This window comes from Prorops nasuta, unplaced genomic scaffold (genome assembly GCF_024137725.1).
Source record: "Prorops nasuta isolate Cenicafe-Biocafe unplaced genomic scaffold, Cenicafe_Pnas_1.2 PNAS00010, whole genome shotgun sequence".
NCBI lineage: Eukaryota > Metazoa > Arthropoda > Insecta > Hymenoptera > Bethylidae > Prorops > Prorops nasuta.
In genome coordinates this window covers 1,944,814-1,971,637 of record NW_027116807.1, presented here as the reverse complement: position 1 = coordinate 1,971,637, position 26,824 = coordinate 1,944,814, and the positions used below count along the sequence as shown (strand labels likewise).

Sequence of the window (26,824 nt, the reverse complement as noted above, 5' to 3'; positions counted from 1 at the left end):
CACCAGCGAAGGGTGCCGAGGATCCCCGAGCATCTCTTCGGGTGGTCTCGCGTCCGGAAGCGAAGCGAGCCGAGTTCCGTCGACGGAGCGTCGACGGTGTGGCTACGTTGGGCTGCACCGACAACGACGCCGCCGCCGACGACGACATGTCTGCTGAGTCGGTTCGCGGATACCCGTTGAAAAATCGCACTGGCCACGGTACCCTCGCGCGAGTAAACGGGGTCGTCACTCGCGAGGCGAATCTCTCGGCTCCTTTGTCGCTTGGCTGCTGGTTTGCATGGTTGCGGGTAGACGGTGGTGTGAGTGAGAGTGCGGGCTTTGTGTAGGTTAGAATTCGTACGTGGGTCCGGTGGTAGGAGCGAGAAGGGTACAAGTGGTGGTGGAGGAGGAGGAGGAGGAAGAGGGGGAGGCGGCGGCGGCGGTGGAGGGGGGAGGGGAGTAGGAGAGGGGGGAGCAGCTTCTAGAAAGGAAAGGAGAGTAGGAGGGGAGGAGAAGAGGGTGGAGAGAGTGAGGAAAAGGAGGGAGGAGAGGGAGGAGATGGAAGTCGAGCTCGCGTAGGCGTCGGAGGGCCGTGGTTGTGTGTGCGTGTGTGTGCTGGCGGAGAGCGCGGGTGCCGCCGCCGATGTGCGCGTCGTGGTTACCGAGCAGCGCTTCCTCCCCTCTCCTTTCCATCACTCTCTCCCCCTCTGGTCGTCCTTGCCGCGCGCCACGTCTCTCTCTCTCTCTCTCTCCACCCCCCTCCCCTTGTCCGTGCGTCCACCAGCAGCGTTCTCTCCATCAATCCCACGAACATCGGGGATCCCCCACCCCCCCTCCTCGAAAATTCTGACCTTCTCGCGCTACTTACCTATCCTCCTCTCTCTCTCCCTCCCTCCCTCCCTCTCTCTCCCTCTTCTATACTTCTTTCTCTCTTAACCTCGTCCCTCCGTAGTCCTCTCTCACCCCCCTGCCCCCCCCCCCCCCCCGATTCTCCTTCTCTTCGTCAAATCGTTCTCCATCCTCCTCCTCTCTTTCCTTCCCCCTGGAATAAGCGCGCCGCGAGGCGACCAGGCCAGGCCATCCTCTCTCTCTCGGCAGGAAAATATGCCGAGCAGCGTAGCAGGTCTGCTGGCGGCGGTGTTGCTGCTGCTGCTGGTGGTGGTGTAGCGCGGTGTGTGCGCGCGCGGTGCTGCCTTACGCGGCGTACACGGACGGGCGACGACGGTGGTGGTGTGGCTTTTGGACTCGGAGCTGAACAAGGGCCACCGCGAGCTCCGTGTCCCGATGGCCTGATACGCACTTAGGGACGTGTTCATGAAGCTCCACTGCCCTGTCTCGTCAAGTGAGTACAAATTCACGCGATCCTCCCACATTTCCCTCAACCTTCGCACGACCTCTCTCTTTCTTGCTCTCTCTCTCTCTCTCTCTCTCTCTCTCTCTCTCTCTTCCAGCAAACCTCACTTTTACTACAAAAAAACTACATCTCCCAAACAAAATCCCTATCGTGTCACTCCTCTTGACAGGATCACCCAAAAAACCGGTGGTTCCACCTATTTTTTTAACCCATAGTCTATAGTTTCCCCCATCTTCAGGATCCAAGTGGAGACAACAACGTGTTTCTGTGAATCGACTAGGATTCTTATGCCACATATTATGAAAAGTGTGCCAGAGTTGGTGAATTACAACTGGATAGAGCTGGTCTTTTCTTCGACAGTTTTTTCTAGTGAGAAATCAAAGAGTGCAAGAGTGTCGATCGCGCGAGGAAATCCAGGACAAAGAATTTTTTCTAAATTCCTACGGAGGAAGGAGAAAGATCGAGCGAGCCACCCCCTGGACGAGAAGCTTTTGTTGCCAAGTCTGATTCGAACCTCGAGGAGAAGCCTTGCAAAATGTGTCGTTTTCCTCTGTCGATACACGTGTGTGCGTGTGTGTGTGTCGTTTCTCGAGGAGAGGGATCCATTGGATTTCCGGTTAGCTCGAGCGAACGGACGGACGAGTCATGGAGAGTCCTTCCTCCAAGGATCGCACACATGTCCTTTGATCAGAGCGGAACGAGCCACCCCCGACCAATCGTTCTCTCCAATCCCAAACTTTCCTCTGCTCGTGTTGCTTCTGACATTTCGACGTTCCCCTGGATAGTAGACTCTTTCTCCTTTTCCCCCCTCCCCCTCACCCCCTACCACCCTTGAAACGGTGCAAAAGCTCGTAGCAGCGAATCTCTACCCTCTTTTCTTCGAGGAAAAAAATCCCTCCACGACTCGACGCTCTCTTTTTCCAGGAAAATCCCTAAAGCGACCGTTTATGAGTCACGGAAGTCGATGATTACTTCCGGTACGGTCCAAAAGAAGGGGGAGACGATGCTTGATTATCAAACGAGAAACGACGACGATGCTACGAAAAAACGTCCAATTCCGGGCACGGAGCAGGAATCGACGGATGCGACGAGTAACCACCGCGATAAATATCGATCTGATATCATGCACGATTACAAATATGCAAAGTGGACCAGCTAAGCCACGTCATGTATTATTCTCTGTTCGCCAGCAGCGTGGAGAATCAGACACGACGAGAGTTTGAAAAATGTCGCGATTAAAGCTCCGGGAGAAAAGAATATTGAGTGCTCTGATGTACACGTGTGCTTTGCATGTGTGTGTGTGTGTGTGTGTGTGTGTGTGTGTATGTGGTAGAGAGAAAAACGGGCCTGGATAAAAAGTCGTCGGTGTTATCCGCGTGGGATTTACAGTGCAGTGAAATTAGCACTTTGATCCCTAAAGAGGAGGGGGAGGGGGGAGGGAATGGCCCAAGCTACGCTTGGATTGTTCAGGGAATTTCACAGCGATTTAAAAGTCATCGGCAGAAATGAAAATATGAGAAGCAATTTTAATATACTCGTACTCGTTACCCAACACACGTTCTTTTTTCCTATTTTATTTAATTACTCGCGTTTGCACTGCTCAATTTTAAGGATTTCCACTTGCAGCTATTTTATTTTCACGATTAAATGTTTTTTCAGGTGTCAGACGAATCTTTATTCTCGTTATCTTCCGTGAGAATCTTATCACTGATCGGTTTTACCTCAGGATCGAGATTCGTGGAATATTTAAAGCAATTCACTACGGTTATTTTGCTCGATTTTAATATAGCAGCGGGTAAATGGCCGTCCAGAAGTGTCCGGTTTCACTCGCGCGCGCCTCGTTGTCCAGTCCTGTGCCATCTGGCAAAACGTGACAACGGTGATTAAGAGAAATCGATATAACACGAGACTCGAAACACGCGGATGGCGAAACATACAGGAATGTTACTAGTGAAAGGATGCAAAAAATTTTTGTCAACTGCGATCGATAAGTAGTAGAAGTAGGTTTGATCTTTCAAGGTGAATAATGCTTCTGGATAATTATCCAGTAATGACTGGAAGGAGACAAAGCAGCATGGTCCAGGAGTTTGGTAATTTCGATCTAAAAACTGACAGAATTAATTATATCCGAGTATCATTCTGCGTTATCAAGTTAATTTATCAGAGTGACGTAAATCGATTGGAAAACTTTATTTTGCAATTTGAGTCTAAATAATATATAAACGAGTATTTTTGATTCACGCTATTGTGTTTGAGAAATACGTTTCAACTGATGCTTTTAAATTTCAGCAGTTTTTAAGTTACCAAGCGAATACTTGAAAAACGATATACGAGATATAAAAAAAATAGCGTCAAACACACAATTTAATAATGAAGATTCAAAGCTAAATTAAGAAACTAATTATTATTTCTCAGGAAGAGCAAGAATAAGTCTTGTGCTTTGGACAGTAAAAAGGTTGTTTTACGATAATAATAACAATAATTATTGCCGCCAGATTTTTTATAAATTAGTGAATAATTCCTCGAGAGCAAAACAATCGAATAATTTTGAAAAAGAGAGAAAGACAGCACGCGTTCATAGTGTGTATTCCGTGTATCCATGTACGAATTAATTGTAGCTTCCCCTCGCGTTTTACTAAATTTTTCTCCGAACTACCTTGGAGCACCGATGAATAAACGCAAAAATTTTCTGTCACGACCCATTTTTTTTTTCAACTCATTTTGATATACCACAAGTTTTCAGAGGATATCAGGATTCTCCGTACTGGAAACCGTTCCAGGAAGATATTGAAATTTTCCAGTCACTGCAATATGCAAGCAACGTCATCCCCACTCCTCGCAGCTTTTTTCCTAGTAATTAAATATTCTTTTGCATTCCTCGTATAATTTGCACACGCGAATTTGTTCACTTTCGAAGAAAGAACCTGATTCTCTATCGCGACCCATTTTAACCCTATTTGCCGTACCCAACTCAACCGTTTATCGGAATGCTTCAAAGGATACCCGGATTCTCCGTACTGGAAAACGTTCCAGGAAGATATCGAAATTTTACAGTCACTGCAATATGCAACCAACAGCATCCCCACTGCTTCAACATTTTCCCAGAGTAATCAAATATTAATTTACATCCTTCCTTTAATCCGTAAACGCTATTTTTTAATCTCAGTAAAAAATTACGCGTATTTTCGTGGATCCTCCTGAACATTTTATTATTCTTAGTCTATTAAAAGCAGAGTCAGTGTACGACGTTAAAATTTGAATAATCGTGCAATGAGAGAAACAAAGAATCCATTGGACGACTTTTCATTTTAATCATAGTGTGCGATAAAAATGAATCGCTGAGACAGTGCGCGATGTTAAAATTTCAACAATTCCGCGTTGAAGAAACAGAGGGCCTAATCGATGACTTTTCATTGTAATCACCCTGCGATGAAAAAAAATTGTGAAGCCAGTGACTATCATTACAATTTCAAAGAATTTTGATTGAAAATATAGTAGCAGAGCCAGTGTCTAACATTAAATTTGAAATACTTCTGCAACAAAGGAACAAAGAGTCCATTTAATGAATTTTCATTTAAATCATTGAGTGCGCTGGAAAAATAATCGCTGAGCCAGTGTAAAATGTTAAAATTTCAACGTTTCTGCAATGAGAGAGATCACAGGGCCGTTGGGTGACTTTTGGTTTCAATCATCGTGCGAGCAAAAAAAAAAGTGTACGGGTGGACTGTCTGACTAAGACGAGGCCGCTTCTACTTGTTCGTGACCCAACGCGATTGGGGCAATTAAAGCTGGCGGTGATTTAATCTTTAACGAGCCCTCGGATTATGTTATTAGAGCAGTTTCGCCAGCTACCCCCTTTCCCTCTCGCCCCTCTACTGATCGGCCCCACCTTCCTTGGAGAGAATGGGGTATTTCCATTTCGCTGGAATTCAATTAAAATTTCAATTTGTCGCGTGCGCGCGCGTATTGTTCCTCGCGATCTCCTCATACTTTTCTCCGAAGAGTCGCGAGATCCAAGAAAATTTCGTCGATACCCTTCCGATCGACGTGTCGTCTCATTTTTACTCAATTTCTTCGTACTCGCTCAAATTTCCAAAAACTTCGGAATAATTCCTAATCACATCTCATTATCTTGCAAGATTTTATTTGTAAATTAATTAATGCTTTTTTTTATTTTTATTACTATTATTTACACCTTCCTTCGTATTTTCTTATTCTTAACGATAATTTTCGCCATCGCTATTCGAAACGAATCGTTATAAAAGTTGTTTAAGTAGAACAGCTTAAATTACTTCTAATGCTTTCAATGCTAACGACAATCGGTAAGAGAGTAATAAATATAAATCACGACATGGTGCTACCTAAATGTTATAAACATTTATTTAAATTCTTCACTCAAAAATCATATATCGAACTAGTGTCATAATCGTACCGATCTTTTCTTAGAGGAAAATTTCTATTGACTTTTACTACTTGCGACGAGACTAAACAATGTCCGATTTAACAATGAGTATTTCTACTTGTATCTTTATTTTTGTTTTGTGTAATATACTGAAAATCGTAACCATAACGATCTGCTTTTTATAAATATTTATCAGCAGACTCATTAAAGGTTCGTGTCAAGTTGTAATAATCTAACTTCTCGATTTAAAGATTTCATATCAAAAACGTTTCGCAATTATACCGATCCTTTCATCGAAAATTTTCTACTTACTTTTACTACTTGTGGCGAGACTTAACCAGTGCCTGACTTTAACAATGGACATTTCTACTTGAATCTTTATTATTTTTGTTGCAAATTACATAAAATCGTAATAACAAAAAAATCGCAACCATAACGATCGGCTTTTTATAAATATTTATCAACATACTCATTAAAGGTTCGTGTTAAGTCGTAATAATTTAACTTCTCGATTTAAAGATTTCATATCGAAAACGTTTCGTAATTATAAGAATCTTTTCTTTAAACATTTTCTACTTACTTCTACTATTAGTCGTGAAACGAATCAGTGCTTGATTTAACGATGAAAACTTTTACTTGGATCTTTATTTTTTTGAAACAAAATACATAAAATTGTGTCCATACCGATATGTTTTTTATAAATATTTATCAACAGACTCGTTAGAAGTTCGTGTCAAGTAGTAAAACTAAGCTTAGATGGTAATAAATATTTCCACTTACGTTTTGATGAAACTTTTCTTCTTAGAAATCTTGATATCCTCGGAAGCTTCGATCCCTCGTCGATTTACATTTTATAATGAATGGGGTTCCATAAGGGTTTATTTATTTATTTTTAATATATTGACAAATGTACGTAGTAAAGGAATTGTGTAAAATTACTAATAGTGTAAATTTACACTGAGTTGTGGAAGTACAACTGAACCTTCTGTTTGCATACTGAAGAGAATAAACAACAATTTTTAATTAAATGCTTAAAACAATTTCAATTGTTACTAATAATTTAAATATTGAATCTCAAAGTATAATTAGAAAATTTTATTTGAAATTCGTATTGTAATTGTAAAATCAATAATTTATGTTTCTTTTTTTTCAGTAAAGAAGAAGTAGATTAATAATTATTAACTATGAAATTGAAGAAATCAATGGATAAAGGCTTTCACAAACTCCCTTTTTGAAGTTTCAAGTTATTTGTTGCTTTTTAGATAGTAAATAATCTCTTATGCAATTTTTATTTAATTATATGAATTATAATTGATACAGTAATGTGCTACTATCAGAATTAAAATATTATTGCCTTCATTGTTATTCATTGAAGTGTATTGAAAAAAATTGCTTAAAATAAAAAAATACTTTAAGATTTTGTATCAACAAACGATTTATAAGATTTTTATGAAGCTAGTGTTATTTAGAAATTAACTTTATTGGATACGTGAAACAGCTTCACCCCTCTCCCACTGATTTCTTCAATTGTTTAATGCTTCTTCGTTCAAGTGCAAATTTACAATACAATCATAGGTTAAGAAGTTTGCTGGCCACGACTATAGTTGTAAATAATATTACAGAGAGAGCTTAGAGTGTATATAACTCTTGTGTATCCTTCTCAATCGATTCGCTTTCTAATTCGGTAAGAGATATATACGTGGCACAGGACGTTTTATCTTGGAAAATCAACTCGGATTCGAAGAATGGAACACAAAGGATTGAGTGAAAAGATCGTCTATTTATACCACCCGATAGTGTTATTTTCTATCCCGATAATCTCGGTCGCGTGGGTTTCAAGAATTTATTAATAAAAGCATCGAATACGATACGAACTCTCTCCAAGAATCGGATGTATACACAGCAAGTAATTTCGCGGAAATACCGCTGTTCCCTTTAACACAACCGTTTCATCTCCTTTGACACGTTTGAGAGAAAATCGATTTCGAATTAGTACCTAAATTTGCTGGAATTTCACACACTTTTCAAGATATTCGCTTGTTGCCACAACAAGCCTTTTCCTGCTACCATAACCTTTCATTCCATTCCATTTTATTCCATTCTATCTCGTTATACAATAAAAGCTGCAGCGCGTGAACGTTCTTTAAAATTACTTCGTCTTATCTGGAAAGAGACCCGGTTGAAAGCTAATGAATAGAAGCCAAATGCTCGAGAGATGATTTAACAATAAGGAAAGAATCGAGTAAGAACGATAAAATTGAGTCTAATATGCTACGAGCAATAGGTACACTGGAAACAATTATTGCGAGACATTATTGACAATCAGGAAAGACGTAAATACCGTAGGTTTTTATTATGGCACGGACAGAAATGAAGATAGACTCTCGATAAATGGAAATTTGCAGTATCGTTTGTAGTTCGCTTCTCTCAGCTTGTCAGCTTTTCTATGAATTTATACTAAACCGAGTCTCTTTTTGATTCTTTTTCTACCCCCACTTTTTTTTTCACGCTATTTATTTTGCCATTATTGCACTACAATGTAAAAGCATTGCAATTGCTCCTCGGTGAAACGTAGCCGCAGGGGCATTAATAATATCTATCCAGTTTATCGGAAAACGAGCAAGCGAAATTTTATTGTAATCGTATCAATAAACGTCGCATAAAGATAATTATTTACAATCACTTTGTCGCGCGATTCAGTAAAATCTACTTTTTTGTCCACCCAGCGAAATCTTCTGCAATAATGATATTTAAGCTACAAGTGGTCGGTTATGACCTTGGAAGTTTAATAGAAACTTTATAATAAACGTAATTAAAAAAAGGAGGTTTATAGCCGTAGCCGCTATGCATACAGATATAAACTAATGAAAATCGAAGTAGCGTCAACTTTGATAACTTGAAAAAAATTTTTTATGGTTACGTTTAAAATGGAATATTTTTAGAGAATTCCGTCGATAAAGTTTCGCTCGTTTCAACAGTGAAGATCTTGAAAACTGGATTAAAATAAAAAAGGTACTCACGAAATATGCTGATGGAGGCTGCACCATTTTTGAAAAAGTATCAGTCTCTAGTTTCAAAAATCCTCGAGTCCTACATTGTAAACAATATTCTATGGGAACGAGATATGCGAATTACGAAATAACACTTTGATTTTTCACGTTATAACGCTCCTGGTACGAAAAACGAATAAATTCGCGTTAAACTTTAAGTCAGTTTATCAAACCGTAATAAAGCGTCAATTTTAAATACTCGGGAAGAAGAATGCTCTACAATAATCGAAAAATTGAGCGAAAAAAAGACGAGACAGTTATGACATTCTGCGCGCGCGACGCCATGTTTTACTGATAAGTTTTGACTTGTTCGTTCCACTCATCAACTCAGCTTTCCGTTACCGCAATATAAACAACCCGCACAACCGTGTACATGTATAAGCACAAATACGTAAATATTTATATCGTGCACACTTTACAGCCCATAGAGCATTTTGAAACTATCAAAATTGTGACAATTACAGAACCGGTAAAACGATGCATTTTTAGCATTATCCCGCGTAAAGGCTAACGCCACTTGCACTGAAAAGTTCAAACTCTTTGTTCCAGAGGTCGCTCCATTCTCGACTCTCCCCATAACCACAATAAATAAGTCTCACAATCACGTATAAGTAAACGAAATGTTTAAATATTTACATCGTAGACATTTTATAAGCTCATAGAGCATTTGGAAACTATTAAATTAATCCAATCACGGAAGTAATAATAGGAGACACTTTTGTCCGTTCTCACTGGTGTAACGACAAGCTTCCACTACTGATGAGTAGTGATGAGTTCCAAACTCAGACTGCTTCTTCCAGAGGTCGCCTCGCTTCAACTTTCCGTTTTACCGCGTTAAAATAAAATCTAAAAGAAATAATTATATATATGTGTATAGAGTAAATAAAATATGCAAATATTTATTTATGGTTTAAGAAAAATCGAAATCTATTGAAATATATCGATTAAAGAAATAACTAGTAAGATTTTTGATGCGTTTCTCGCGCGTGACGTAGTTCCTCAGTAGGTGGGGTGGGGGGAAAGCTAGGCGACACTCATTTTCCCGCCAAACTTAACTTCCGGTACTACTGTAATAAACAAAGCAACCATTTATTGCTTATACGATTTAAATTAACATATCAATTTTTTGTTAATTTTCAAAATTGACAAAGAAAATTATTCTAAAAATGAAGAGACATGCTACAGACCCAATGAAACATTAAAAATTTAATATCGTAGCCTGAGAAATAATAGAATTCTCTTTGAAGCTGTTTATAATGAAAATTTTAATAACGAAAGAAAATGATCTGTTTTTAAGGAGAATTACTAGGTCGTTGGAATGGATTTTTCCGAATATTGGTTATATGAGTATCGGATACCATTTAGTCAAGTACCAGTGGAAAGTTGAGGGAGAAATTCATTGAATCAGAGGAGAAGAAGCACAAAAGTTTGGAATGGAAAAATAGTCGTCCCTGAGGAAGCCACCTATAAGCTATATACAGCGTTGAATATAATACACTATATCTGTTTGCAAAATGCGCCGTAGCGAAGCGACTTTAAAACTGCGCTTTATCGAACAAACTTTAAACCAATTATGTCCTGAAATTGAATAAATAAGTTTGAAGGAAGTAACTCCTATCAAACCATAACTACTGCGAAAAATTAGAAGCTGGTCCACGCAGTGCATTTATAGCTATAAAATGAACGGAGGCACCAAAGCAATTGGGGAAATTTGCCTAAATTACACGAAGCTTGAAAAAGCTCACTTGTAGCAGAGCAATCCTTATTTATTTTTCAGATCGCGTTTTCAACAATATGCAAATTCTCGCTTATTCCTAACCCAATTGATTTGCATTGTAAATTTCACGTGGAAAATAGTCCACGTAACCATTTACGAATCTCCATCGTTCTTTAGGTTACAGCACTTACAGCTCCTTGCTATTCTCCTATTAATGAATAAATTGCTCGCGCGCACACGAGACATACCGAAACCTATGAAAATTCTTTATTACGCTTGTAATTAATTAATTAACTAACCACACCACGCATGAGTATTTAATTATACAACTTTGTAAAATTACGATTATCACGGGCATCTTTATAGTCCACGACTTTCGTTATAATTTTACAAAAATTTCTGGTATGCAGTGTATTTAAAACCATTTTACATTCTGTTCTCAATTACATTAATGGATGCTAATTAACGTCCAACGTACCTTATAACACACTGCATAATAAAAATCTACATTTAGAAATCAGTGAAAATTACTGAAATAAATTCAATATTTTTTACTATATACACGAAAGCAGCTAATATTAGAGCATGCATATATAGTTAACACTAAATCTGCCATTGACCAATCAAATTAACCTTTTTAATTGGAAGTACACGTGCATACAAATGTTTTCGGTAGATTTGGTGTTAATTATTAAACGCAGCCTATCTATATATATGTATATAAAGCATACGATTTTATTGTGATTTTTCAGTGGGAGCGCGGGGGTGACTGGAGTGATGGGATGGGGCCAGAGCCCCATGGAGTTCGGGTAGACCCGTCTCCTACCCAGCTCCCCAGCCCCCTCCGCCATCGACACCGCCACAGCTCCTGCCTAAAACGCAGAGAGCCACCCCGATCGCGATGGAGGCCTCCAGCACCCACCAACAAAAAGAGAAGGAGCCACGCGTTCACAGACCTTACGCCTTCGACAAGGTATCCACTGCGATACCAACCACTCACACACACTCACATTCTTTTCCAAATCGTAGCATTTTCTCATTTATTATCATTCAAATCCCATGCATAAATTTGTAAATAGGTATAAATTAAACGTAAAGTATCCATATAGAGATATAAACTACAAGCTAAATGGAATAAATAACGCGTCGATGAAAGAAAAGCTATAAATATGATTTTATAGCTTTGATGCGGTTGCTAAAATGTGCCTAGAATATACATATATTTAGTATATATTAATTATATCGGAAGTGGGAGTTCGAGGAGGTTTGGAATGAGAAATCGTTAGATTGGATTTGTACAGGGGTAGCTTATGGAGGGATGAAAATTAGCTGATCGAAACGTTGGATGGGCATTGTTATGGAGGTTTGGGACGATTGCAGATGGAGGGGCTGGTGCGGGAGATGCAAGACCCTGAGAGAGGGGTGCCCGTGAGCAGCCAGAGACAATTCCTCACCTCAATTCCCTCAGCGTTCATGGGTGAGTGTCAATAAAGGGTCAGGAGGGTGTCTCGAACTTTGGACACTTTTCTTAATTTGCTCCAACTTAGAAAAAATAGTTTATTAAGATTCTTTTACTTGAGCTCTTTTTATGTATAGACTACTCGACTTTTAAATTGAATTGGCTATTTTTTTTATATTAGAAGAATCTTTTGTAGCAAAAAAAATTATCCCAAGGAACGCAAGGTTCTCCCTGTACCTTAAATTAATTTCGGGTTAAACGTAAGCGTATATAGCCACTACAGGGTCATTGACCTCTAACCATAGAGCACTCTTGCTGTTTGTTGCAGGTTACGACCTCATTGAGTGGCTGATGGACCGGCTTGCCATCGAGGAAACAGGTACGAATCAACAGCATCATCGTCATTTACACACTGGATGGCCCGATTCACCGAGATACCACAACCGCCTTCGCCTGATTCTTTTTATTCTATTATATATATATATATATATATTATATTTATATATACTATATATACACAGTCACCCCAAACCCCACCCCAACCCCCCAACCCCCGTCTTCTTTTTACCACAAAACTTTTTTTTTTCTTTTTGTTTTTACTTCTCTCGGTTGAGCGAGAATCACGCACACCACCTCAGAGTCCGCTTGGCTTTCGCTTACACCCACCATAATACTGTAAACGCCACTGAAGGAACCATATTTTAAGCCTTGCCAGTCAAATCCAGAGTAAATCTGCGTATCGAATTTCGACCATGCTCGAGAATCGGTGATTTTTTTTTATAAAAAAAATCGAGAGAAATATATTAGCAAGATTGCAATTTTTTTTCTCAGTCAGGTATTTTATCGAGAGTAAATTATATTACTAGCATAACTCTCTTGTTATGTATATAGTACTGCAGCTGCGTGCAAATTCTCTCTGGACTGCGTGGAATTGCTGTACATGTGATCTATTGTTAAAAATGGGGAGAGGCGGGGGGAGGGGGATGGTAGATAGATGAACGATAAGGGTACGAAGTTTTTCAATCTATAGTATACATAAAATACTATATGAAATATATACTATGCAGAAAAACTGAAATATCCTCGGGAGTTTGCAAAAATCATTATTACACTTTGTTCGGGGATTTTGCCAAAGATAAATTATATTTATAGTGTAACTTTTGTCGCATGTATATAGTACTATAGCTACGTGCAAATTCTCTCTGAGCTGCGTTTGAAATACTGGAATTGCGTTATATATAATTTCTTTTAAAGAGTGGGAAGGGCGGGCGGGGAGGGAGGAGGGGGAGTGCTAGAGAGAATAACGATAAGGGTACAAAGTTTTTCAATGTATTGTACATAATATACCATACTATATACAATATATACTATGTAGAAAGACGGAAAGAAGGAAGTAAAAGCACGACACAGCGATGTTAGCACAGCCCCACAGTTCCCGCACGGCAAATAGGCGATATTTAGAGGTCCCAGAATGTGCGAGAGCGAAACAGAAGATAGAATCTTAGGTATGAAACTTTATTGGTGTGTTGACAGTAGAGGCGCTCCATATTGCTAATCAACTATGCCAGTATGGCTACTTCTTCCCGGTGAATGACTCCAAGGCACCCACCGTAAAAGGTGATAGCTCTCTGTATAGGTTTCAGGTATATTCCTTTTTCTTATCTCTCTCTCTCTCTCTCTCTCTCTCTCTCTATCACTCTATCTCTCTCTAACTATCTCTTTCTCTCTCTCTCTCTCTCTCTCTCTCTCTCTCTCTCTCTGTCTCTTTCCGCCAATACGCTTTTATCTCAATTTTTAATTTCCAAGTCCCACCCCTTCAGTCCACATTAGAGCACCGTCTCTTTTATTACCCTCACCCCTAAACCACCCTTGTACAAAATCTCTATCTGTAATTTTTTATTACGTAATTTCCTCTCCTCCTTCTCCTTCTCCTCCTCACGTATAAAATTAACGCAATATCTAAAAAAAAAAAAAAAGAAAATAAATTTGCTATACGTAATTTGCTTCTAATCTGTTCGAGCAAAACGTAGATAAAGCGTATACGTGAACGCTGAAAGGACCGCCTAAAAAATTGGAATTCCTTTTATCCTTAGACACCGTATTATTGGCCATGGCAGCATAGAACACCTGATAATGTGGAGTACGCTATTTATCTGGCTAAAAGAACTTTGAGAAACAGACAACGACACGCTCTTGAGGATTACGAAACCGTGAGTTTATTATATATATATACATACATGTATAGTGTACAGTTATATGTGCTACATAGAAAGAGAGAGACGTATAATTGCATTTGAAAGATTGATGGTTTTCAGGAAGCGTTGAACAGTCTGCGGAAGAACTTGCAGAACAAGTGGGGAATCATTCAGTTACAAGCGGAAGAACAGGTGAATGATAGAAAATTAGAATTTATACAGATCGTTGATTGTTAAGAACGTAAATTTTGCGATTTGTTTGACGACGAACGTGATGAAAGTGATGGGGATGATGATAAGGATGATGATTATGATGGCGATCGTGATTGAGAGTTTCGTGTAACGGAGCACGTGACTCCTTGAAATGTTACTGATTCTGTGGATTCAGGTGAGGCTGTTGAAGGACTGCAAGAAGGAAGACAAGATAATCAATGATTCTCAAGAGCGTGCTTTTTGGAGAGTCTATCGGCCACCACCAGGATGCCTCAGTAGCCTCGAAGTAGTGCCTGTACCCTCACGTTTTCGTCCTGGACTTCCACGTCCACCCACGCGTAAACGCACCCTCACAGATCTCCAACGTGAGGTAATTTCTTATTCGTTCGTCACTCCTTCGCTCCTCTCGACCCCATTTTCTTAATTCTATCCGTTTAATCTGCAATTTTCGATGATCATTCACGCAGGTGGAACTTTTGCGTAACAGCTTGACGCGCACAAGAATAAAAGTGTCAACTGCGATAGAAAACTTGAAAACGTATTTTGAAACGTACATGGAATACGACCCGATGTTTATACAACCACAACCTTCCAACCCTTGGATCACCGACGACCAAACATTTTGGCAGCTAAACAGTCCTTTGTTAGTATATGATGTTGTATTTGTGGTCGTGATTATATAAAAGATTCTTTGTCATTTTTGTTAAGGGAGTTTCTTGAAAATGGCTTTTGTTTTTTAAATATTGAATTATACTTGGCAATTTTATCATTGACTTTTTGCAGCATTTCTCATTTGTTTTATACTCATCTAAATGATAAACGTCTTATTCAGGGTGGAAGTTCCTACTGAGAAACGTGTTAGGCGCTGGGCACTATCCATGGAGGAATTAATGTCTGATCCAACTGGTGATTATCAATTAAAATCATGCAATGATATATGGTATAGAACGCGAGACGACGCAACGTGGAATCCTCGATTCATCTTACGATCGATTCTTGTATTTCAGGCTTGCAAGAATTTACTAATTATCTGAGAAAAGAATACAGTCACGAAAATATAAGATTTTGGTTGGCGGTTAAAGACTTAAGACACAGTTTTCAAGCACAAATACATGATAAAGTCAACAAGATTTTTAAGTGAGTTTACACACGACGTACAAGTATATATCAGGATGAGACACTCGTAAAACGTCCCAGAGCTATAAAATGAAAATTCATCTATTATTAAGTAATTCTAGGAAATATGAATTTTTACTCACAACCTCTCGGAATGCTAATGGAAAGGATCCTAAAAAAGGTCCTATATGCCAAAAACTTCAAAATTCTTTTATTTGACTATACGATGAGATTCTTCTACGTCACGAGTCTGTGCTCTGAAACGTGTGACAAGTGCATCACTCTGTATAATTTGTTTAAATTCCATCCTGAGGAGCAATCCTGTTTTCTGTGTTTTTAGAGAATTTTTGGCACCTGGTGCTCCATGCGAGATAAATATAGACGGGAAGACCATGGAGAAAGTTCACCAGGAGATGAAAAATCCAAGCAGATTTACTTTTGATTCTGCCGCTGAACATGTATATACGCTACTTCTTAAAAAGGACTGCTATCCTAGATTTACTCGTTCGGATCACTATAGAAATCTTTTAGCTGCCGGAGTACAGCCTTCACAGAAAAAACGGTAACTATATAACGAAAGCTTTTTTGATAAGAACTCTTTTTTTCAACGTAAGGAGTGTGTCAAAGTGCTAATAATAATAATAATAATAATATAAATTGAATGATGCAATTCTGAAATTGAACGAAATTTCACAGATTCTTCAACTTCGGCGGACAAGCCAAGAAAAAAGTATCTTCTAGCACCACTTCAACACCCAGCACATTGCAGCAACAGCACCCTAATATAGGTAGTAGTGTAACCAGTGGTAGACGAAGGGGTAGCGATCGCAGTCTCTCCGGATCTGCCCACGAATTAGCTATTTGTGGAGTAAGAGACGTTAGCTCGGCTCCGAAGGTGCCACATTCCCACAGCCAATCAAATCTTTCTGATATTCCTTACCGGTACGTATATGTATATAATTATAGGCTACTACTGATATTTATCTTGAAAGAAAAAAGAAAACACACTAATTTGTTTCCGTCGAGAGACATAAAACGAGGGGAGGAGGAATTTATCAAGGGCTAGGCTTTATTTCTTCGGTCTTTTCAGGGGCGATCTGGCTCGACTTGTAAAAATCCCTTCAAGGCCTAGTCCACATAGTATTCAGTAAGTTGTGCGACCATTCTTCCAGAGTTTCTCCTCCCTTTTGCTCAAATATCTATTATAAATATCTATTTATCGTATCGTTGTACAAAACGGCAAGCATTTGGTAAGAGTCTTGGCAAATCCTTTACTCGCTCTGTGATCTTTCGACACTTTTTCGCACTTCTTATATTAAGTAATACTACACGTATTTCCTGAATCATCCAATTTTCCACGACTACTCAATAAGTGTTATATATCCAAGACTATTTTCTCATCATCGACACTTTTCTTTTATAGTTTGATGTCGTCACGATCGTCCAATTGTCTTCCTATATCGATATTGTGTCCGCTCCATGTTCAAAGCTTGTCACTTTCCATCCGTCTTTTCTAGAAATTGCAACTGATCAATTATATCATTGCCCATTGATTGTTTTCGTCAAATTGGAATGTTTGTGTGAGACGGCACTCTTTACCTTAAAAACCGTCGAGTCATCACGAGGCGACAGTACGTTACGTCATCCTCCACGAACCGAGCTCTATTAAAGTTTTCAAGGCCACGTCGAAAGTTCATCATTGCATCTTCAGCTTTATTTCGAGTTTCCTTCGCCGAAAATGCTCGATCGATACGTGCAATAATTACCCAGACCCTCACCAACCTCACGCAAGCCCTCGTTCAAAAATCGCTGTTGCGACCTGTACATCCGCCCACCTACAGGGCGTTCCATTGAAAACCGCCAAACTGATAATTCGCTTGTAAATTTCAACGCAGTTCTCGGTAAGCCAGACACCCCGCATGGTTTGTTCGGATTTATCGGGAAATGTATGATATAAAGTGGCGAAAGTTAGAGGTCATTGAAGGAACTGATGATTTTTTCCACAGGGATCCCAGTTCGGTGGACGATGTTTGTCCTTGGGAAGGGACGGCAGGTCCGAGCGGGGACTCCGCGCAAGGAACAGGAGTAACATCGACGGGAGGCCCAACCATCCTGACGAGCGAAGGGTGGGAGAGTGGAGGTGTGAACGTGACGCACTTCTACGAGGCGGGTAGCCGTAGTTCCCGGAAGAACTCCAGTCAGATGGACTCGTGTAGCTCGTCGTCGGACGTGAGTCTGGCGATAGCGGAAGTGTCGGAGCGTTTGAGGAAGTCGTGCAGCCTTCAGCACAGTGGAATGGGCTCGTCGATGGACAGGGGTGGGGTTTCCGGTGGGTCTAGGGGCGGAGCTTACTATAGCGGAGGTTATACGAGGGTGAAACTGTTGGATACGAGTCGTCAGTCGGTGTCATCTTGCAATTACGCGACGCCTCAGCAGTCCTTCGACCACGGGCACTCGGTGTACGAGAGGCAGGAGTCGACGGTGGTCCTGGAGGAACCGGAGAGGACGTGGGAGAGCCCCGAGAGGAGTAGGAGAGGTTCCAAGGTCATCTCGAAACCAGCCAAGGCCCCGCTGATAAGCATCAATGCTATCGTCGGGGAACTCACGGGGGAGTCCACCGTCGACACCGAAGAGGATGACGATGATGGAAAGTCGAGGGAGGCGAAGGAGAAGCTTGAGGAGGAGGGACCGAGTGAGAGGAAGGTGGATGTTGGGGAGAGGAAGCCTGAAGATGCAGCGGAAGACGCACAGGTCGTTCCTGTCTGGGAGTCGGACACCAGACAGGCCGACCCGTCTGCCGCGGCCCAGGAGAAGCGTGACAATAATGTTAATGAAGTGTGCCCGTGGGAGGACGAGTAAGTAACCCCCCCCCCCCCCTCCCAACCGCCCCCCATGATTTTCTTATCTTTCACCAATCACGATAAACCCACCCGAGATCAATCTCTGCATCGAGACTTCACCGTAGAGCTAACTTCGTCGTTCACACTATTTTATCATTGTCTTTTTCTCTCTGTATCTTTCTCTCTCTACCAAGAAACACACTTTTCTTAATTGTCATCTATCACGAAACGTACATCGATATAGTTTTAATTTATTTTTGCATTTGATGCATTCCATTGTACAGTTTCTGTAGAGGCTGTCCGGTATAAGAGTGTCAATCTGTAAAATTTGGGTAAAGGATTGAGGAATTTTTAGGAAAATAATACTCATACAATTTTTAGATTTGACTCTTGTTAAAAAGTTATTAAGAATTAAACATTTTTTAATTCTAGGCATCGCTATTGGCCGATGATTTCTCCTAGTCATACTTGGCTATTAGAAGAATCTTTGATATCAATTTTCTGGTGAAAGCTAAACCTACAAATTTTATAGTGTTTCACATTCTTAAAATTCTTTCTTGCATAGAAATTTATCTGATTGGCAAACTTGAACCGAACATCCTATATTATAATTTATGTGAAATTATGTTTCCCATTGCACCCCTCAGCATACAGGGTCCACTACCTTAAAACACCCCAGAGTTTGCACTAAATTTCACGTAAATATATATCAGTGTATAGCCACAAAGGAATTGAGATATTTTCTGAGAATGTTTTCCAAACTTCCTTTCACCATCGTTTAAAGAAATCATTTGCATAAAATGGTTACCTATTGTAACCATGGAAATGAATATTTTTGTTAAGTAAGACCAGACATGTAATAGAACAGTGTAACGTAATTGCATCCTTTATCAAATTTAGAGAACAATTCGTAAGCACTCATATAAAAGACCAATCAATTTGTGAAAATTCTTTTTTGTTTGTATCTTTCGCTGAGTGACCAGAAGTGCAGATATTGTCCAACCCTTAAAACAAGCTTCAAATTTTGGAGAGGTTATAAATAACGATATAAAAACAATGAAAAATTTGATACATTATTAGTAAATCACAAGAAATTTCTTTTATGATTTAGACTCTTCTGTTACACGTTTAAACCCAACTTTACCCTCGTACCTTGCTCGGGGCATTTAAGGTGGTGGGACCTAGTCGAATTGAAGGATCTGCAAAATAAAAAAGAGAGGAGAAAGAAACGAAAGGAATTATATTGAAAATTATTATTATTATTATTATTATTATATATCACTTATAACATTCTCCGTGCATTCTATCCAACTTCTTTGCTCGACCCTTTGCTCGTATAGAGACCATCAAGACAATCAAGTTCACTGTTTGTTTCAGGGAAAACTGTAGAGTGGATGCACCCTATGTAAAAACCTACGCGACTTTAGGTTATTTGTAATTCGACATTAACTATTAATCTTGCATTTTACACTTAACATTCACCAATTAAAAAATTCCACTTTATCCCATTTTAGTCGACCACGAGTGTCCACGTTATTTAACGAGCCAGTTTGCGAGTGTCCAATCGACGTTAAATCCAGTATATCATAAGTTGTATCATTTTTCTACCATTATTTGGAGAAGCTTCGATAAGTGATTTGAAAAGCTGATAAGATTTCAGAGAGATGATTTTGCTCGATTGCTAGAGCTGTGAGACACAGAGTTGATAGGAGAGATGGCCCAAATATCTGTATTGCAAAAAAAAGCGAAAAAGAAGCAGAAAAACTTACAGATCATTTGTAGGAATATGCAGACCTTATTAAACTCTAGTATGTTTAAGCAGAAACGTTGTTAGAACGTTTATACTCATATATGTAATCATATAAATGTGCATGTATCTCTGTGTTAAAATATATAACCAACAAGCACATCATTTCAAAGGTACTTCAAGCTATACACAACATATTTGTGACTACAGTAATTTATTTGATCTTAATTAAAAATTATCACGCTTTGAATTACGTTCTCTGGATGCTTGTCAAGAATGAGCAGCTTGACCGCATCCTAGTGGCCGTAGTTACGATCAAGCGTGATAATAATATTTATCAAGTAGAAAATTCTATGATATTGAAACAATTTTCAAACGTCAGCTTTAACACTAACCGTACCAGTTACTTATTATAATTTTTCGTTTATATTTGAAACTGCTCATCTGAATCTCAGCTGAGAATGGTTAGCGTTAGTGGTAAAGCTGCTATTTTTGTCTTTAATACAGAGGACAACTTAATTTCTTATTATTTTCATCTAAAAGAAAAATCAGACAATCAATAATGTCTGAAAAACTATGAATAAGCTAGCTGTAAGTTATAAGAATAAGTATTTAATCTTAAATTTAAGAGCACTTGTAACGTGCACTATATAAACTGCAGTCTACGTGAAACTGCCCACTGTATGGACTGAATCCAAGGGTCCATAGGAGTGGCCTGTTTACGCCAATCAGCAATAATGTTTTTGAACATTTCCAAGTGTAAGTGTATATGTTATGAAGTGAAAAAATAATAAAAGCCAAAAAAAGTAAAAAAATAAAAATGAAAAATATAAATTCCTGTCAAGGACTCAGTAACTTATAAGGAATTAATATATAAGCAGTAATCTCGAATTAAGAAATAGAATTAAGGTGTTAAGCAAATAACTTTAAGGCTAATTATAAGGTAATTTTGAATTGTATTGATTGGGACAGATTTCGAATAAATAAGATCGCCCCCAAGGTTTCGGAATTTGTCTGTACAATCAATACGAATCTTCTACTATATAACATAACATTTAAGAATAATAATAATCTAATAATCGTCTATAATTCATAAGTCGTAGCATTAACGTCTTACAAGTGTTATACATGTATCGATTACTCAGCAGTAAGCACATTAGCCAATGAGTGTCGCTTACTGTCACATAATCGTGCATGTAATAGTACATGTAATCGTAATTTTAATCGTAATTCTAATCGTAATTCTAATCGTGCATGTAATCGTTGTTGTTGTCGTTAGAGTTCGAGTTTAATAAGGTAACTACAGCTGGTAACGAGTGTCGATTCAGAATCGAACGGTGGTGGCAAAGAAGCGAATGAAAAATGAGCGAAAAATGCGAGAAAAAATCGTAAGAAGGGAGTTTATACGAATCAAAATTAAATCGAAGGATCGTTAGATAAGAGAAAGGGCAAAAAAAATGTTTTCTCTATAGAATCAACCAAGTTTTCATTTTCAACGTTTCACACATATTTTCAACGTTCTCCTCAATTTCCATCATCTAGATTTCGAGGTACGTACGTACTTGTCGAATACCGTGGACACTCGTGGTCGCTCATAATTATATAAGATGAGAAAAAAACACTAAAGTATTCATGGCGATCGTGCAGTTAATTCAAGAGCTCAATTCAAGTCTTGTAACATTCTTGTACTAGATAGACGGTATTCGGATGGAAGTAACAGTTTAATCCGTAAGAAGCTAATCATAACGCAAATGCGCTCGGCCGTCCGCAAAGGACTTCCGGTCCCGAGCAGCGTCCTCGAGCAAAGTACTGATTCGTTCAGTTGTAACGGCGAACAAAATTTGTAGCGAATAGCTTTATTATATGACTGTACTATAAAAATTGTTACGTGCTGTGGTACACTCACGAGGAAAAAGAAATGAAAATCAGCGGCTGTCGATCAAGCGAGGTATGGCAGGAAATGAAAGAAAAACCGGAAGCAAGGAAATAACGGATATTTACGATCGTGTGGCGTAGCCTCCCCACGTGGTAAATCAACAGTTCATTTCTTTAAGGCAGAAAAATCATTTTTTGTAAATATTTCGCATGACGTTTGCCACACGCAGAACCGTCGAATCTTGGAACGAGATATAATAATAATACCTAAGCATAATAAGCGTAATAATATGAATACTAATACTAATCATGATTCATCCTTAAGCCAAAGATCTCGCTAGTGTTAAAACGAGGCACACGCAAGTCTCACTACGAAAATCTGTAACGTCATCAAAAACGCCAACTAAACCGAAAAGCTCACCGAATTTCACATTTTTACCATCAAATTTTCTGCTCTCCCATAACGTAGCATGATTCGCGAACGAATAAATCTTGAGTGCGAAAGGTGGCGTGAAAAACAGTTTCGTGACTGTATCCAGCAATTTGCGTTCGACCAATTGTAACATCTACGGTGGATCGCGGTTGTTCAGCAATCTTTTCATATCATTGCAATAAGAAAACAAAACAATCTTGCAAGGGTGACTTCCTGTTTGATAAAAAAGAAGCTCTCTTTCTCTCTTTATATCGCTTTGAAATTTACTAATAATAATCTTAAATGGTTCGCACAAGCACGCAGTACTAATTATCAGCACCAAATATATAAGCAATAAATGAATGTTGTTGCACTCGAGATTATTCTTGGAATAACTTACAATTAATTTACCAAAAAGATCGATAATTGCGTTTTTCTCAGAATTATTTCAACAATAATTTAACGATTTATTGTGAATAATCGCTCGATTCTATATCCGTGGTTTATCTCAAAGTCCTTACATAACATCTCCAGATAAACCGGGGATCAAAGAAAAGAATGATTATTGTTAAATGCTGTTTTTTGAGACGATTCAATTTTCTCTCTTACGCAAATATACCAGTGCTCAGCAGAGCACTATAAACTCAAAGCGCGTTACTGCAAATTTTAATTCCATTTACATTTTTACGTTCTTATAGTTTAGAATAGAATAATTTCGATAATAATTATAAATCGCACAAAGTCAATCACTAAAATGTTCAATCATTGAGAACAACATTTCAGATTCTAATCTATAGCTAGATTTTCGTAACGAAGCGTTGACAAAGACTTCAAAATTGTATTAATTAGCCATCTATCTACCAATTCGAATTTTATTGCGCGTCGTAAGCTAAAATCACTAGGGTTAAAAATCTGAAATACCAAAAATCCAGCTGCAGTCTTTTCAAGAACCTCAAAGACAACTTAGAAAGAGAGAGGAAAAGAGAGGGAGAGAGAAAGAGAGATTTTTTTTTTCTTCCACTTTTGCTATCCTATTCTCGACGAAGCTGAAAAGGAAGGAGCGTGCTGAGAGAGCAAACGATACGAGGGAAATAAAAGAAAAACGAGAGAACGCGCGAGCCGGAGAGAAGAAGAATGACGAGAAAGTCTGATCGATGGGTGAACTTGAGTGTGCCTCCGAGAGCTAATTGTAACTGTTTTGTATAAGTAAAAAAACGCATAAATGTGGTTAATTAAAAAATTGCTGGTGTGTCCTCCATCAGTGATGACGAATCCTTAACTCGAGGTGGAAGTTTTGAATGAAACAAGACTTTAGACAATTTTACACATTTAACGAATCGATCGAACGAAAGCTAGACGATTTTTCATTTCCAGAGTCCCCTTTCATGAGTTTCATCGAGAAACTCGTAACCTCGTCATCGATAAGAGAAATAGAGCTTAGCTTATTCATTACTGGCTATCATCGTGGAAAAGGATACTCTCGCGATCGCTCATTATGCTATATCTATATATATATATATATAAATATATATATATATATTATATAGTAGTAATACACTTATATATACATTTACAATATAAATTAGGGTGTCTGTTAATTGCGTAACGTGTTCGTTTCCATACGCACACCCACGAAACGTGTCCAATCAGTCGTAATTAGTGCAGTTGTTAAATAATATCTCCCTTTAATTATACATATATATGTATGACTGCACGGATCTTGGTGGTGGTTCGAAAAGCAGAGATGCCACGATCGATGACAATGTTTCGAGTGGAGTAACGATACCGGGTGTACCGATTGAACGAGCCCTGTGTTTCGCAGGGTATTAGTGGGGGGGATGCAAATTCGTTGCTCGAAGGTAGACACAGAGAGGGGGGGAGACGTCTTCGGTGAGTGGCTACATCTCTCTCAGTCTCCTTTCGTACCTCTTCTTCTTTTCACAGTGGCAAAAAGGCTGAATTTGCTTATTGTTCGGAGAGGAGTAGGACAATAGGAGGGAGAGAGAAGTAGCGATTAACCACTTCGTCTCTCTAGCCCTCTCTCTGCCCATTTCGCTTCGACCAGTGATAAGCATTCCCCCCTCCACTGCCCTGCCAACCCAGAGGTCGTTCACCCGGACACCCTATATATCGAATTTGTATCAATCTTTCGTCACTCGTCAAAACTGAACGATGCGAATCAAGCTCATTTCAGTTGGTTAGTTGCTGTAAGGGAGCCTAGCTTACAGCAACATTTGCTCAACACTGTCCTTAAGATTTTGCAACGTTCGAACAACGACGAGTATTAAACACTGCTATAAATTTTGTAAATCGTTACTTTGCTCCCCACAATTCCATCGAACGTGGAATCATTGCTCGTTCGAGGCACTATTGAAGATTCGTACAGTCAGAGAGATATTAATCGACGAGTGATTAATTGGGAATAATTGGAGCAGGTTTCGAGGATACGTGTATGAAAATTACAGTGTTCGCCAAATAAGGGATATTCTGATAAAGATATACGTATATATCTATATCTATTATATATAATCTATATATATATATACTCACGTAATATATCCTTTTCCCACAAAATGGTGCTTTCTGTTCAATGTTTGCGGATTTATCACTGTCGAGTCAACGATTTATGCTGTTTCTACGGTGATAACGAAACGATATTATAGTTGCGAAAAATTAAAGGCAAAAAAAATTTTAAAGCAGAAAATACACTTAACGATTCCCGGATAGTTCGATTCACCGAATTAAGCGAATGGATTTTTGTGGCCCATGTAAAATTCGAATCAATGCACAATTCTATGACCGAAGGCATCAGTGATGAAGGTGTTACGTTGCGAAGTGTTAATTACGAGTTAAATCGCTAAACTTCCACTTACTACAGTGTAACATCTTTAACTCGACGTATTCTTGACTCTTTCATCATCTGCACAAAATTTAAAAAAAAAAACAACAAAAATAATTTCATGATATCCGAAAAGAATTTAAATGTAATAAAATCTACTAAAACACTAGGAGACTATATCAACCTCATCTTCGGTTACCAATTAGATCTAGATCGAATAAAATAATGAAAGAGAGAGAGAGAGAGAGAGAGAGAGAGAGAGATGAACTAAAAATCGATTGTTCCAATCGATCGCGATGCGAGTGAATCGACGAATCCGAGGGTTAATTTGGGCGTCACTGCTAGCCTTCTGCTGACGCAAGTGTAAACAAAAAAATTAAATTATATAAAAAATAAAAAAAATGTATAACCGATTTTTGCAAGATATTTATTACACAGTCGCTGATGCAAACTCGTTTTCGAGTATGATATAATCTTTGCGATGAGTGTGTCCTGCAGGGGAAACGCGATAACAAAGAGGGGAAGGAGTTGAAGTGATAAGGGGGGGAGGGGGAGTGAAGAAGAAGCAGGAAGAAGCATTTGTAATGCCCACACTCGTCGAGCTAGGCTGATTCATTCTAACTGTCGTATTAATATTAATAAAATTTCGACTTGTATTATTATTAACGAAGCGTAAACGCGAAAATGTTTTTAGATAAATAATAGGCGATTAAGCGAGGCTTAGTGCAGCACGTAGAATAGTTTTTTCAAGTGTTAACACTATAGCGATCGAGAGAAATCTGTTACCATACTGATAATTGTAACTTGTCCGCATTGACACGAATTTCCAGGGATAACATTGCACACGTTGTATTAAACAAATTTATTTCTAACAAAAATGAGGTCGGAGACGGTAAATTAAAATTTTTGAAAAATGAAATTATCGAGAATTTTTTATTTGGCTGATTCTTCAAAATTACAGAAATTATCACATATATTTAACTCTTTATACGTTTTTGGTAGAATTTTAATTTGACGTTTCTGTACCCTATATATATAGTTGATAAAAGTTGTTTAATATTACGTCCCTTGAAATTTGTCGCTACGTCATTGCGACAGGTTTTAGTATACACGAATGATTATTAAATGTAAGTGCGTAAAGATAACCGTGTTATTCCAAACGTGACGCAATGTAATGGAAAAAAATTAAATTCGCACGAGAAAAAACACGCACGGGCGCGAAACGTGGGACACGGCAAAGAGCTACACGCACTCACACAGACACTTATACAAAAGGGACAAGGAAGAGGAAAAAGAAGAAAGAATTCGTCTGGACTTTCAAGAATAGTGGAAAAATACCATGAAGAAAATTGGAAACATGGAGGACACAACGTGCCCGATAGCAAACATCCGTTGCACCGAAGATTAATTAACAAAGCGTAATTAATAATCAATCGTTTCGTTCGACATAGTTGCATATGATGTATTATATATAAGAAGATAAGGTAATTGTTATTTGTTATATATAATATGTGGCATATGCGTAATAATTTAAGCTGTCAATAGAATGTCCTAACATTAAACATAATAGTGGTGCCATTGAATTGTGTTAGCTTATTAGTGATTTCCCCTCTCGTTACACAAATA

The 26,824-nt window shown here is 38.7% G+C and overlaps 1 protein-coding gene across 2 annotated transcripts; it reads left to right on the top strand.

Annotated features, from left to right (window-relative positions):
* The first annotated feature begins 453 nt into the window (after positions 1 to 453).
* LOC136776677 (regulator of G-protein signaling 7) lies at positions 454 to 26,781 on the top strand. 2 transcript variants are annotated; one of them, XM_066732410.1, is made up of 16 exons: positions 454 to 1,321; positions 11,255 to 11,475; positions 11,883 to 11,979; positions 12,290 to 12,340; positions 13,498 to 13,604; positions 14,055 to 14,171; positions 14,277 to 14,348; positions 14,545 to 14,739; positions 14,837 to 15,012; positions 15,202 to 15,275; positions 15,377 to 15,506; positions 15,826 to 16,047; positions 16,182 to 16,427; positions 16,576 to 16,632; positions 17,492 to 18,340; positions 19,703 to 26,781. In XM_066732410.1, the coding sequence occupies exons 2-16, from the start codon at positions 11,404 to 11,406 to the stop codon at positions 19,761 to 19,763; spliced, it is 2,526 nt and encodes an 841-aa protein (XP_066588507.1). In that variant the 5' UTR covers positions 454 to 1,321; positions 11,255 to 11,403; the 3' UTR covers positions 19,764 to 26,781. The 2 variants fall into 2 exon arrangements, with proteins under 2 accessions (XP_066588507.1, XP_066588506.1); XM_066732409.1 differs by having other exon boundaries at positions 13,495 to 13,604.
* Positions 26,782 to 26,824: the final 43 nt, after the last annotated feature.

Bases quoted from the DNA above. Each gene is read 5' to 3' on its own strand.
- LOC136776677 (XM_066732409.1), top strand. From the start codon at position 11,404: ATGGAGGCCTCCAGCACCCACCAACAAAAAGAGAAGGAGCCACGCGTT. The intron at 14,349-14,544 runs GTGAATGATAGA...CTGTGGATTCAG, and splicing joins AGTTACAAGCGGAAGAACAG to GTGAGGCTGTTGAAGGACTG. The intron at 16,048-16,181 runs GTAACTATATAA...GAAATTTCACAG, and splicing joins CAGCCTTCACAGAAAAAACG to ATTCTTCAACTTCGGCGGAC.